The sequence below is a fragment of the Microtus pennsylvanicus genome, chromosome 4 (assembly GCF_037038515.1).
Source record: "Microtus pennsylvanicus isolate mMicPen1 chromosome 4, mMicPen1.hap1, whole genome shotgun sequence".
NCBI lineage: Eukaryota > Metazoa > Chordata > Mammalia > Rodentia > Cricetidae > Microtus > Microtus pennsylvanicus.
The window spans coordinates 105,758,838-105,773,114 of NC_134582.1; the positions used below are offsets into that span (position 1 = coordinate 105,758,838).

Here is a 14,277-nt window from a genome sequence, read left to right on the forward strand (position 1 = left end):
CATGCATTCATACACAAAATAATCCTTTTTAAAAAAATAAAAAAGAAGGAAGAGTGGAAAAGAAAAAGTAGCATATAATAAATTTAGAAAGGGTATCCATTACTACTTCAATCTTTTGTCTTAAATGTCCGGGGACCAGCCTCGACAAAAATACCCTCTTCCAGAGTGGAGGCGTGAGAATTTAGAAATATAGTAAAGAATACAAAGACGCGAACAAAAATAATAAAATGCAGAAACACATAGGGTAGTATCAGGAGGGAATTTCAGTGAGTACTGAAACTTCGCCCATGTTTAATTTCCAACAGGTTAATATCATAAAACAAAAGACTGCATTAACAAACTAACTGGAAGTCAAGGCCACCCCCAACGCCCACGCCCTAGACCAAACACTCCCAGGGTGGAATCCCAAGTTATTTCATAAAGGGAACTGGAACTTAGTGGTATCCTTAGACTTTTGTTTTAGGTAAGAACCAACTACTTCCCTATTTCAGGAGCGCGACGTCTGGCAACTAGCCACACCTGTTTACAGTAGCCTTGAGAGAGCAGAACTCTTCCGCACAACTAGGTGGGGCACTACCTAGGAGTTAGAACGTTAATAATCTCTCAAGGGAATGAAAAACAAGTCCCAAGCGCTCTGACCTTTGACCTCTTTGGGCCTCCACACTTAAATAGGTCATGTACATGTGAATGTATTTGATACAAAATGTGCTTCTTAATGGAGGTTATTAACAAAATGAGTTCCTAAAAAGAATAACAACTAGTCAGGTACTAGATGGCCGTAAGTGTAAACCGCTACTGTTTAGGCTATCGACGACGCTGTGTAACAAAGAACACCGAAACTGAGCAGCTTAAAGAAACCATTTTCTTTCCTCTGACCACTCATTTTGAAAGGTTTACATTTAAAAGGTCAGGCCACACACTCACCTGCTGGTGCCCTGCAGGCTGATGATCTCCTAGAAAGTGACTAGACCTAATGAGCTCGTCCCCTGCGGGGATGACGATAGGAGAGACGACCGTGAAGTGGTGAAACTTGAGGGTGGGACTCACCTAGGGGAAATGGGGAGGTGGGAGGAGGCCCTGGAAAGATGGATCTCCTACAGGACTCCTTTCCCTAGTTCCCAGGTACCATGAGGCAAGAAGTGTCCTCCACCACACACTTCTGCCACTATGACGTCTGTACCAACAGAAACTCACGCCCGTGGAGCCATCCCTGAACGTTCTAAAGCCGTGAGCACAGGCCGATCTCACTTCTCTTAAGGCCCTTCCATTTCGGTCAGTGGCAAAGAGTCTAACGCTCCTACGGAGCTGGTGCACCAGAAGTTCAGATAGCGGACCTAGGAGTTAGTTTATCCTTGTGCCCTGATGTTGAGGGCTACAGCTAGGTAGACACGGTGCGGGGAGCTGGAAACCTCCAAGACTCCTTTCACACTTCTGGCCCTTGCTCTAGGGGCATCAGAAGCTTGAACGGCTAAAGAGAGTCGCGAAGTGGCCTCCATGTGTGGCTGTCTATATCATAATTGGCGGTACCAGCAGCACTGTCTAGGACAGCTCAGGAGTCCAAGGCTGCAAATCATCGGCATCATAGAACCACGAACACACTCAGGAGCCTCTGTGGGCAGGCACGCTGAGCTACTTCTCTTTCTTTCTTTCTCTCTTTCTTTCTTCCTTTCTTCCTTTTTTAATGAAGCAGCCTCTACACAAGAAAAAGGCAAACTAGACGTGTAGGGGTGGTGTGGATTCAGATGCTCATGCTCCCACAGGAAGATCAGGACTTCCCTGCTGACAGTCCAAACTTCTGCCTCAGAAAAAGAACAGCAACAGCCCAAACAAAAACGAAACACTAAAAACAATACTTGTTGAAGAGAAAGGAAAGGGGGGGAAAACATCAAGGCACAAAACACTGGTTATACTATTATTACAAATAATTAAAGAAAAGACAATAGAACCATCTTGTTCAAGGATACACACACATAATAAATTAAGAGAAAAACTAAATGAGTGGAAAATAATTTCAACAAAAGTCCAGATTATGAGAAGAGGAACAGTATCTGAATATTGGAGGAAATTAGCACAGAAACAAATCAAATCAAAAGCTTAGTCACATTTTGAAGTAAACATGATCGTTGCTCATAAAATGTACACCCTTACAATAGAAATTTAGAAAGCATGAAGATTTAGACACAAGAATAAAAATTCTGCCAGATGGTGGTGCTGCACACCTTTAATCCCAGCACTCAAGAGGCAGAGGCAAGTAAATCTGAGATTTTGAGGCCAACCTGGTCTACAGAGATAGTTTCAGGACAGTTAGGGTTGTTACACAGAGAAACCCTGTCTCAGAAAAAAAGACAAGAAAAAAGAAAGAAAAACCTACCACAAAAAAATATCATATGTTTATTATTTTCCCCAGCTGGTGAAATAAGTTTTACTCTGAATTATTTTTAAATCGGTAGAAAAGTTGCAAGAAGCACTCAAGAATTTTCTTATTTCCCTCAACTGGCTTTCAGTGGTGTTGGTATTTTACGTAACTGTTTATCCTTATCAAAACCAGGAAATGGACACTGATGCGATGTTAACTAAACTTCAGAAATGTTTCCAAGTTCCGCAGATTTTCCTGCTAGCATCCTTTGCTGACTCTTGGACATGATTCAGAATATCACGGACTTTAATTTTTTTTTTCCTTTTGTCTCTTCCAGCCTGGAATGGTTCATCAGTGGCCTCATCTTTTGAAGACCAAGCTCAGGTGGGGACTGCAAACGGTTCGTTGTGTGCTCCAACCACACTCCGCCATTGGCTCGCACCCCTGGTCACCATCACTCCTTCTGAAGACTGCCCTTTGATTTGCATTTGTCTGATGTTTTCACTTTTATGTATCTTTTGTGCATTTATGTGTCATCCTAGCATGTTTCTATTGTCAAATTGGCACGACCCAGGATCATCTGACAAGTCGTGGGGTCTCAACTGAAGTATGACCCAGTGTCCTGTGACCATGTCTGATGAGAGACCTTCTTGATTGCTGATGGACATGAGAGATCCAGTCCACTCTAGGGAATACCATCCTTGGTGGAAATGGTTCTGGGTTGAATAAGAAAGCTAGCTGAATATGAGCCAGTAGCCACAAGCCAGTAAGCAACTTTCCTGCAGGGCACCTTCAGGTTCCAGCCTTGAGTTCATGCCTTGACTCTTCTCAACGATAGACAATAACAAGTAGGATTTTTAAAAAAATCATCTTTTCCTCCCTGTGGTGATTTGAATGAAAATAGCCCCCTTGGGCTCATATATCTGAAGGTTTAGTGGCCAAGGAGTGGAACTCTTTGATAGGATTAGGAGGATTAGGAGGTGTGGCCTTGTTGGAGAAAGTGTGTCTCCAGGCTTTTAAGGTTTTAAAAGCCCATGCCAGGCCTAGCCTCATCTCTCTCTCTCTCTCTCTCTCTCTCTCTCTCTCTCTCTCTCTCTCTCTCTCTGTGTGTGTGTGTGTGTGTGTGTGTGTCTGTCTGTCTGTCTGTCTGTCTGTCTGTCTGCCTGTCTGTTTCTCTCTCTCTCTCTGTGTCTCTCTCTGTTTCTCTAGCACCATGCCTGCCATCTTGGCTTCCTACCATGATGACACTTCACTAATACTCTGAAACTATAAGCAAGCCCCCAATTAAATACTCTCTTTTGTAAGAGTTGCCTTGGTCAGGGTGTCTCTTCACAGTCACAGAATAGTAACTAAGATGTTCTCCAAGTTGCTTTTTTGCCATGGTGTTTATGACAGCAACAGGAACACAAACTTGGAGATATATAATTTTTTTTTCAGAAAACATTCCCCAAATGATGAAGCATACTTCTTGATATGAGGCGAGAAAGGCACAGACAGACAAACAGATCTTGTCTCTGTGAAATTTACCCTACTAGGTCAATGTGATGTCTCTGGGAATTCTTCACTATGAATGCATTATCTTTTTCTTCAGAGCTAATAGATGTTTCCAGGAAGATATGCAAAACTCTGGGACTCTTGTTCTTCCATATCCATCATAGATTGCATCTATAAGAACATAAGAGTGATTGCATGATAGTCTGCCTCTTTCCTTCCATATCTATTAATTAGACTTAAACCATATTAACAATTCCAACACCTCTATTTATTTGTAAATATATATATATATTTCTCTGGGTTAAAATAAAAATCAAATTCTTATTCTTCATTGTATTCTTGTAAAAATACACATATGTATATATACAATTCTATGAGTTAAAATCAAAATCAAATTCTTCCATTTATTCTTATTCATATTCTTATCCTTTTGTCAAATAGTACTAATTCTGGCGATTATGAATTCCTTGAGATTACCTGGCTTTCATGTTTCAAGAAACCTCCATTTTTCTTTTCATTTTTTTTTCTTTTCTTTTCTTTTTTCCCCAACCTCATTTTCTCACCTTGCACATAATCCAGGCCCATTCTATAGTTCCCCACACCCAAGCCATGGAATTCAACAAACATCAGTAAGGAACACTAGTTCCTTTTGTTGGTGAATGGTGTATAAAAGCCTTATCAGTGTGGTAATTACCCCTAAGAAGTGCACTACTTCTGTGTGTGGTCCGCTGAGAAGGAAGACATGTATATATGCTGTCCTGCCAGCATTCACACATAGACCTGTGTTCTGTTTTTATAAATGTGGTTCCACCTTAAAGTGGCTTCCAGTAATACTCTAATATAAATTAATTCTATTAATGTCACTGATATCCACAAGAGAAAACTCTGGTCTCATTGTCTACAACATGGAATATTATAGATGTCCATCCAATGTAATGAATAGAGACAGGGTTTTTTTAAAATCTATAACCCATATTCCTGAGGAAGCCCTTCCACTAGATCACTGCCTGGGGAGTTGTATCTTTGTTTTCCTTCGTAATTTAAATTTATCTTTTTTAAAGATTTATTTATTTATTATGCACAGTGTTCTGCATGCATGTATACCTGCACCTCAGAAGAGGGCACCCGATCTCATTATAGATGGTGGTGAGCCACCATGTGGTTGCTAGGAATTGAACTCAGGACCTCTGGAAGAACAGTCAGTGCTGTTAACCGCTGAGCTATCTCTCCAGCCCTATCTTTAGATTTCTTAATTCCCCCAATGCTATCATGGTCGTCATTTTTTTAAACCTTAACTTTTCATTGATTCTTTGAGAATGTCATGTAATGTTCACAAACCCCATTCACTCCCCAGTCCCTCCACACCCTCCCTTGACTCTTGCAGCACCCCTAAAAGAAAAATTTTTAAATAACAATATTAATTAGAATAAAACAACAAATAAAAAAAAGCTCACTTTGCTCCATCTTTCCCAGCTCTCCATCATTTCTTCATTCATCTTAGTGGCACTGGGAGCTCCCATGTGGTGTGTCAGTCATGTGGTGTGTCAGTCATGTGGTGTGTCAAGCAGGGTATCCTTTTGTTCAAACAGCTTTACTGGCAAATGCTCACCAACTGACTTGTTGGTCTGCTTCAAGGCCTCTCTGACTTCTGGTACAACATCAATACCGGACCCTTACCAAAACTCCTCTTGGATATCCTGGGGTTGCCCCAAGTCATGGAGAGCGTGCACCTCTGGTTCCACAGAGCCAGTACCTTCATGCATTTCAGCAAGTCATAGATGGGGTAGATATTGGGGTGGACCTACTCAAAACACTGGATGTGGGTCTGGGTGCTAGCTGAGTTAGTCAATTCAGGCCTCTGCTGGGACCACTGCCCTCAGGCAAGGGCCGTAGCCCCTCTCCTACATCCACAGCATCAGGTGTTTCACCCACGCCTATGGTGAGAAATGGGATCAGCTCTACTATGTGGGGTGGGGCCAGCGCTCCAGCTGCGAGGCCAGTGTTGGGCAGGACCAGATCTCCGAGTGAAGGGTGGAGCCAGCTCAGCATAACCCTTGGGTTTCAAAAGGCATGATTCTTTCAACCTGCAGGGCTCGCTCGCAAGGTCCCCAGTAGTAATAAGGGTCACAGGTTATCAACACAGACCCCAGCTATAGTATGGCCTTGGGAGGCAGCGCGAGCCACCCAGATCTGCAAGGCCACAAAGGCAGAAGGGCCCTTGAACACCAACATGGCCAGACCCTGGGCAGTCGTGTGGCCTTTGGGGGCAACACGAGCCACACACATCAACACAGCCCCTGCTATGATAGGACTACAGATCCAGGCGTGGTACTGGGCAGTAGCCTGGGCCGGGAAATCACCATGGCCCCAGGGTGGCAAGTAGGCCACACACATCAGCCTGTTGCTCACCGCCTTGACTTCTTCAGTTTCCCCTCTCCCCACAGCACATGAGCTGCTCGGTCTCTCTTTCTCTACCATTTCCCCGCCATAGAGTTGCTCATCGTAATGGCACCAGGTGGTCGTCTTCCACCACCCAGGGCCAAGAGGCATTGGGCAGGCCTCTCCTGCTCTTCGTTTTTACTGCAACTTCACTCCGGCGTCAGTGTTCGTAGTCTATTGGATTCCTGTTGCTCTTAATTACTTCATTAAGAGCTTGTTTTGCTCGGTTCCAATTTCGCGTTGTATGAAAGAATATATCCTCTCTTCCTGCTACCCTTTCTAAATATTTATTTCTCTTCTACCTCCTATGAGTAAACAATCACTTCAGCTTTTAATACTTAATTAATACTTAATAAATACTTCCCTGACTTTATTCTATACAGATGAACAAAAAGCATCTTTCTTACTTTGTCTTCTTTATTACCGAGTTTCATAGCATGAATATTCTTTTGGGTTTATCTTATTACTTGAAGGTCTGTCCAGTAATTCAGTTCAAATTAGTTCATAGCGCTCTTCCTCGGACAGCTGTTTATTAGTTGATCAAGTGAACGTATCAAGGTCATTAAATCATCCTCATTCGTTTGGGAACAAAGATTGTTTCTGGTTTTTATCGTTTCAAATGCTGCTGCAGAATATAGCTCCGGGTATACAAGCCACAGTTTTATTATTTATCTTTACTGAAATGAAAAGTGATGCCTAAGATAATTAATAAGTGATGCCTAAGATAATGTTTCTTTTTCAAACATCTCATCCACAAATTCTGTCTTTAATACATTAGCCATGATAGATCATAAATAGCATCATATTAAAATGGCAATGAATTCAGAATTGTGTAGTGAAAGGAATCAAAACCATGCCTCTAATTTCTGTCAGCTTTTCTACAAATCACATTGTTCCCCTTACCACATTCGCTAACCTATCCAAAATGAAAATGACCAGAGTATCCTCCTTTTCTAACACTCCCAAATTTCTAGTAGCGACTATTAAAGTCAGACAGGAATAGTGGGTTATGCCTGTCACTCTAGTGCAGAGGAGGCTGACAGGAGTGTTGAGGGAAAGGGAAGTCCTGAGAAAACGTGTATTGTTTGATGCAGGCATGGTTATGTAAAAACACCAGTGCACCAGCCTCGCGGAGGTGACAGAGCCTCCCTCCACTGAGCTCAGAATGGTGGCAAAGCTTTAATCTGGTCCCAGTAGTGACAGTTTATGCAGGAAACATCCACCACTGCTTTCTTCCCCGTGGCCGGTGCCCCAGAAGTTTCAGCCTGAACATGGGTCCCCTACAGAGACTGCTCCCGCCACAATTAACTGAACTCTAACTTTTAACCTTGACCCAGTTGTACACCAGCCTTCAGCTGCACACAGCTGCCCCATCTTCCGACCAGGAGCTCCATCCAGCAGCTTTGTCCTGGCCCAGTTTTTTGCAGGTGACATAGGTAATCTTGATTAACAACTTGACACACCTGGGAACAAGCAGTTGCTCCCATCAGATCGGCCCAGGAGCATGTCTGTGGGGATTTTTCTAGACTTCTAATTGATGTAGAAGGGCCCAGTCCACTGTAGGCAGTGCTATTCCTAGGCAAATGGGACTGAGCTATAATAAGAAAGTAACAGAGCGTGAGCCAGGAGGTAGCTTGCCTCAATTGGATTAGGCTCGGGTTTATGTCTTCATTTTCTTCTTGGCTTCCCGGGATGATAGACTGTAACCTGTAATCTGCAATGAACTCTTTGCTCCCCAAGCTGCTTTTGGTCAGAGAGTTTATTACAACAGAAAGCAAACCAGAACAACAGGCAAGCCTGGCTTTCCACAGAAATACCCACATGACAAGAAACATGTTTGTTTGCCTCGGTTCGTTCCAGCTAGCAGCGGCTCTCAGACGTGGCTGGGTAGGAGTGTGCTATGCAAACCCTAAAACATGCATACTTGAGACATAAGGAGTCACTAGTCAGAATCACCTGGAAAAATTTGGAGATTTGAGTTTGGAGATTTGTAGTTGAAATACAAGAATTGCACCCATTCGTGTGCAATTCTGCTATTGTTAACTAGACCCGCAGATTAATGTAAAAGAGTGAAACCTTTGATATTGTTTCTATCCCATTATAGAAAAGTATCAAAATCTTAACGATGGGCAATGTTCATTGGCTTCTCTGTCAAGCGAATAGTTTTAGTCTCAGAAAATGTATCGTATCTGAAAGGGGAGAAATGAAGGACTATATTTGTCTCAAAACTCAGGGAATTTAAGTGCCCCCCCCCATCTTGAAGACAATGAGAAATAAAGGAACAAATATCAATGTTGTGTAAAATCCTACCATTTACAGGAGTGTTTTTGTTTCAACATCAAACACCCACACAGTTTCTCTACTCTAGCTCAGAGCTTTAGTGAATACCACAGTTGGCATTTATTAATACATGAAATTGGAGACATATATTATGGAAATACTGATAATATAAACCATTTTCATATCAAACTTAACATTAAAGATAATACTACAGGATTTTAAGAACACCTCATCAACAGCGTGTTGAACTTCCATGTTCCCTTCATTAGCATTGTTTGTGAAGTTTGGATCAGTGGAATTGATGATAATTGATGTCAGAGCCAATCATATTACAGAACAACAGCTATCACTTTATACCATTAGTCAACATTGCATCTTATCTCTGTAATGGGAGCCTTATTATTTCTGAACACAATTTCATCCAAACTTCCAAGAAATAATCATTGTCATTGGGCTTGCATTATCCTCTTAGACATTTTTTTGGTTGAACAGCTGAACCCACTCTTTGAATGTCTTGCAAGGCATGTCTTCGGAAGACAAAGATTCTGTTTAATACCTTCTCAAAACTGATTCTAAGATTAAACTCTTAACTCCTCAATCACCCAGCATGTCACTTACGTTCAGGAAGATCCAGGAAACATTAGGCAATGTCTTCATGAAGACTAGCCATATATGAAGAGCAGCTGTTCAGTAACAGGTCTGAGTTTCTCTAAGATGGGAGTAGTGATGTTCTGCGCTACACTTTTCACTTATTTTTCTCTTGATCAATGGTTCAATTTCAGTTTTATCTAGTTTTAATATAGCATAGTATTAAAATGTATTTCACAACTCTGCAAGACCCAAAAGAAATTCCTCAAAGTTAAGCTCACCTCTACTCCCAAAGACTTCGAGAACATCATTTATTTACTACTTGGAAATTAGTCATTTTCATGTCTACACCATAAGTATGTTTTGGAGTCTCCCGGCACCCTTATACTCTGAATTTCAGGTACCTCAACCCAAAGGAGTAGTTGTCCAGAGAGATGGAAATGCCACAGCCCCGCCCCCAACCCTTGGGAGCAGAAAGAAAAGAATTATCCTAAGAAATTAGTTAAAAACTTAGGTGGAACGGGCAGAAATAAAACCATAGATACATAGGCTCATGGCTTAGGAGAGCAGAATTTATCTCAAAATGGTAAATAATCTGCTAAAGATTGAAGTAAACCAGTTTGATGAACTCAAATGCCCTCGGCTCAATAGGCAGGACTCTCGGAGGAGCCTGTGTTACTTCCCCCACTTAAGTGCAGATTTGTAATAAAAATCTTAATGCCAGTGGCAAGGTTTTTAGCCACATAAGAAGCTAACCACTTGGAGAATCGACTCTGACGGGTCAGAAAACTGTACAGTCGAAGATCAGTTTATAATTTACGAAGAAAATAGAAAGTTTTGTTTCTCTGAGTTGAAATTTGCTGAGCACCGCGGGAAATATTGCAAGTTTTTAACAGAAGGCTTGGTGCTTTGCTTACCATTTGAGATGTGCATGAAGCCCGAGGCTTCAGGGATCAATATTTGAGAGAAATCAAGCAATTCGAAGTAGGGAATTTTGACATTTTTGGCTTTTTTTGAGGTGTAACAAACACAACTCGGCATCCGAGAGGACACTCCGAGGCTGCCAGCGAGGCGGGCTGGACAGCGCACCAATCACGACGCAGCTCCGCCCTATATAAACGGGCGGGCGCAGCGCCGCGGCCCGAGTCCCGGCCAGTGCCTCTGCTTCCGGCTCGAGTCCTCTCTTCTCACACACGCTTCGCCATGTCCGAGACCGCGCCTGCCGCGCCCGCCGCACCGGCCCCCGCCGAGAAGACCCCCGTAAAGAAGAAGGGCCGCAAGGCTGCAGGTGGCGCCAAACGCAAGGCGTCCGGACCCCCGGTGTCCGAGCTCATCACTAAGGCCGTGGCCGCCTCCAAGGAGCGCAGCGGCGTGTCCCTGGCCGCGCTCAAGAAGGCGCTGGCGGCCGCCGGCTACGATGTGGAGAAGAACAACAGCCGCATCAAGCTGGGGCTCAAGAGCCTGGTGAGCAAGGGCACCCTGGTGCAGACCAAGGGCACCGGCGCCTCCGGCTCCTTCAAGCTCAACAAGAAGGCGGCTTCCGGCGAGTCCAAGCCCAAAGCCAAGAAGACCGGGGCTGCCAAGGCTAAGAAGCCCGCGGGCGCAGCCAAGAAGCCCAAGAAGGCTGCGGGAGCAGCGACTCCGAAGAAAGCCACCAAGAAGACCCCAAAGAAAGCCAAGAAGCCGGCTGCAGCTGCAGGAGCCAAAAAAGCTAAGAGCCCGAAAAAGGCGAAGGCAGCTAAGCCCAAGAAGGCGCCCAAGAGCCCTGCCAAGGCGAAAGCGGTGAAGCCCAAGGCGGCCAAACCAAAAACCGCCAAGCCGAAGGCAGCTAAGCCAAAGAAAACCGCAGCCAAGAAAAAGTAAATTTTCTTTGGCCAACTGCTTAGAAGCCCAACAACCCAAAGGCTCTTTTCAGAGCCACCCACAAATCTCAGGGAAGGAGCTGTTGCACTTTCTGTGGGGGCGTGGCTAATGTGGGTGGGCTGGGCTTGCGGGAGCAGAAAGGGACCGGGGGGATCCGGGTGTGGGCGGATAAGTGGGTTTGGGAGTTGTGTAGCAAACCACCTTTCTAAGGACAAATGGTAACTTTCCCAGATCTGTAAAAAAGCCAGACAGCTATGGGAATGAAAGGGTTTAATCTTAAGGTGCTACGATAATAAGCAGAGAACTTTTAAGGACAAGAGTCTAGGTGGTGGGATTGTTAGTATTAGAAAGCTACTCTGATAAAGGGCCTGGCAAGCAACGCCTTAATTTTGTTGCAGTTCTCACTGGTGAGTTACGCACACCGAAACAGTATCCCCTTAAGAAGTTACATACTTCTCAAGTTTTAACAGCGATCGTACTTGAATAGGCTTGCTATAGCAGATTTGTGCAGTTCAGTTCGTACTTCCTGATTGGTGAACGCGAAGTGACAAGGCAGCCAATGAAACCCTAGAGCTTCAAGTGTAGTTTCCGTTCCCATTCGTGACGAAACACTAAAACTAATCCAATCCTGAAGGAAATCTTATTAACCTCATTTGAATACTGCGTAATGTAAGTGGTTATGGTGTAGCTGGTGGTGGGGTGCTTATTTATCCAAATGTTTGTTTAGTCTTCCTGTTGGAATTAAAATTTCGTACAGTGATGCCTGAGCCGACTAAGTCTGCGCTCGCTCCAAAGAAGGACTTCCGCGGTCATCAGTGCGCAGGACAGCAAGGAGTACCGCCAGCTCAGCCGCAAGGAGAGCTATTTAGGTGTACAAGGTGCTGAAGCAGGTGCACCCAGACACGGGCATCTCTTCCCAGGCCCTTGACATCATGAACTCGTATGTCAATAGCATCTTCGAGCTCATAGCCCGAGAGGAGTCACGCCGCGTTTACATAAAACGACCGACCATCACATCTCAGATCTAGACGGCCGTGAGCCTGCGTGGCCCAAGGAGCTGGCCGTCACCAAGTAAATGAGTCGAGTAGGCATTTTTCACTCTTCATTTCAAAGACTTCTGTTTTTCAGAGCTGTGCATCCTTTCAACAAATGGGTTGTAGTTTAAAGTATTTTCAAACTTAAAACTTTATGTTGTTGTTTTTTTTGTTTGTTTTCCCCCAGTCTGTTGGGCACGTGGCTAGCCAAGTTAGCCTGGAATTCCCACTTTTTTCCCCAAGTGAAAATGATTCGCATGCACTAGCATGCCTGCCTTCGCAGGCTGCTTGTGTTTGTGTGAAATTCGTAATGCTCTGGAAATGGCAATAGCTTCCAGAAACCGCAGATCCACTGGCACGTACAAAGTCCATATAGTTAATTCGCTGTCGCTTAGTTACAGGTACTAAAATTAACTAATGGTGTCGTTTTAAGGGTGCAGCTCTCTGTCCGGGTGCATAGATGTCCAAGTTCCTCTTCTAGAGACTGAATTGGTCATAGACTCCCAAGTTTGCTCTCCCTGAGCACAGCTGAGCATGCTCAAACAATTTCCCTTAGCTTGGATCTTTTCCTTTTCCTCCCCAAGCTTTTTCCTTCTATAAGGTATGTGCTGCTAAAAGAGTATCTAAGACAAGAGTTCCCATAGAAATGTGGGTGCTTGGGCATGATTGCTTTGCAAGCGAGCCAGTTTCGGTGTGACTGGGTTTGCCACTGGCGAAAAGGAAAGCAATCTGGGATGTCTAGGCTCTTTGTTACTGTGTCATTGACAGTTACTTAGTTCATGGTCTTTGAGCAGATTTCAGCAAGTATGTTCCTGGGTGCCCCGCATGATGGCGCGCCTGTGATACCCGGGAAGCAAGAAGCAAGCTGAAGCCAGACAGAGGAAAACCAGGTCTCCCAGGTGTCGCTGTTCACAAGACGAACCGGCACCTCGCAGTCGGGGAAGAGCTGATAGGGGCAAAAACAAATCAAGAAAATAGAGAGACTGGGAAGGAGTGTGGCTAGGAAAAAGCAAACACACGATATGGATCAGGCTGAATTTGAAATAATTCGGGTGTGATGGAAGAAGTAGTGAACTTAGAAACTTCTCACACCCTCATAAACAGGTTCATATTGTGAGGTTAGATTTTTGTTTAATATATGCTTGACACCTGGATGGATAAATAGAAATCCTGATGATGTTTTTCGCAAAATAGGATGCTGGTCAGCTCAAAGGACTTGGCCTATGTGAAACAAACCCAAACACTTTTGCCCAACCTAAACGTGGGTACTAAAGGTGCTACGTGGAGCTGCACCATTAAGTGGAGGCTTACCCATAATCTTGAGCAGGTGATGCTGAGACACCAGACAAAAGCTCTTTCCTCCGCAGAGGCTGACCTGGAAATCCATACTGTCAGGCACAGGTAGCCAACCCCCAGATGACTACACAGAAAAGCCCAAGCTCTGAGCTTGGTTCTGGACCGTGCTTGTTTATTAATTTCCAGCATTTAGACCAACGGATGCAAGTAGTTAAGCTGCAGATTTAATTCAGGTTTTGTTAAGGTATTTTCTATCTTGGAGCACGAGGTAGATCTGGTACTAAATTATTACTTTGCAGTCTTAGAACTGTGCATCAATGAATGTTGTAGAAATCGTGGCTGAGAATTTTCTAGGGTTGATAAATTTTGCAATACTAGAAATAAATAAATGAAAATTATTACAAAATGGTCATCATGTCTTGTAGAGCCAAACTATAAGTTTTTGGGGGGTTTGGGTTTTTTTTTGTTTTGTTTGTTTGTTTGTTTGTTTTTGGTTTTTCAAAACAGGGTTTCTCTGTACCTTTGGAGCCTGTTCTGGAACTAGCTCTTGTAGACCAGGTTGGCCTCGAACTGACAGAGATCTGCCTGCCTCTGCCTCCCAAGTGCTGGGATTTAAAAAGTGTGGGCCACCACCGCCCAGCTTTTTTTTTTTTTTGAAACGTTTATTTGATATATATATATATATATATATATATATATATATATATATATATATATATTTGAACTTGCAGAGCTTTTCCTGACACAGTTTCTTAGGCTTTCAGGCTGTAACTCATTCACAGACTACCTATTCTTTATGTGTTGAATTTATAAACTTCCTGGGGCCATCGCCTTTCTTAGACCAATTGCTCATTACTATGGTGAAGACAGCTTGGTGAGCTGTGCCCTTTCGATGGGCAACCTACTGCCTTTCTTCTTTAAAAGATG

General features: G+C 43.7%; 1 protein-coding gene across 1 annotated transcript; it reads left to right on the plus strand.

The window, feature by feature from the left end:
- Positions 1 to 10,305: 10,305 nt before the first annotated feature.
- H1-4 (H1.4 linker histone, cluster member) lies at positions 10,306 to 13,756 on the plus strand. Its single transcript, XM_075970053.1, has one exon. The coding sequence runs from the start codon at positions 10,361 to 10,363 to the stop codon at positions 11,018 to 11,020; it is 660 nt and encodes a 219-aa protein (XP_075826168.1). The 5' UTR covers positions 10,306 to 10,360; the 3' UTR covers positions 11,021 to 13,756.
- The last annotated feature ends 521 nt before the right edge of the window (positions 13,757 to 14,277 follow it).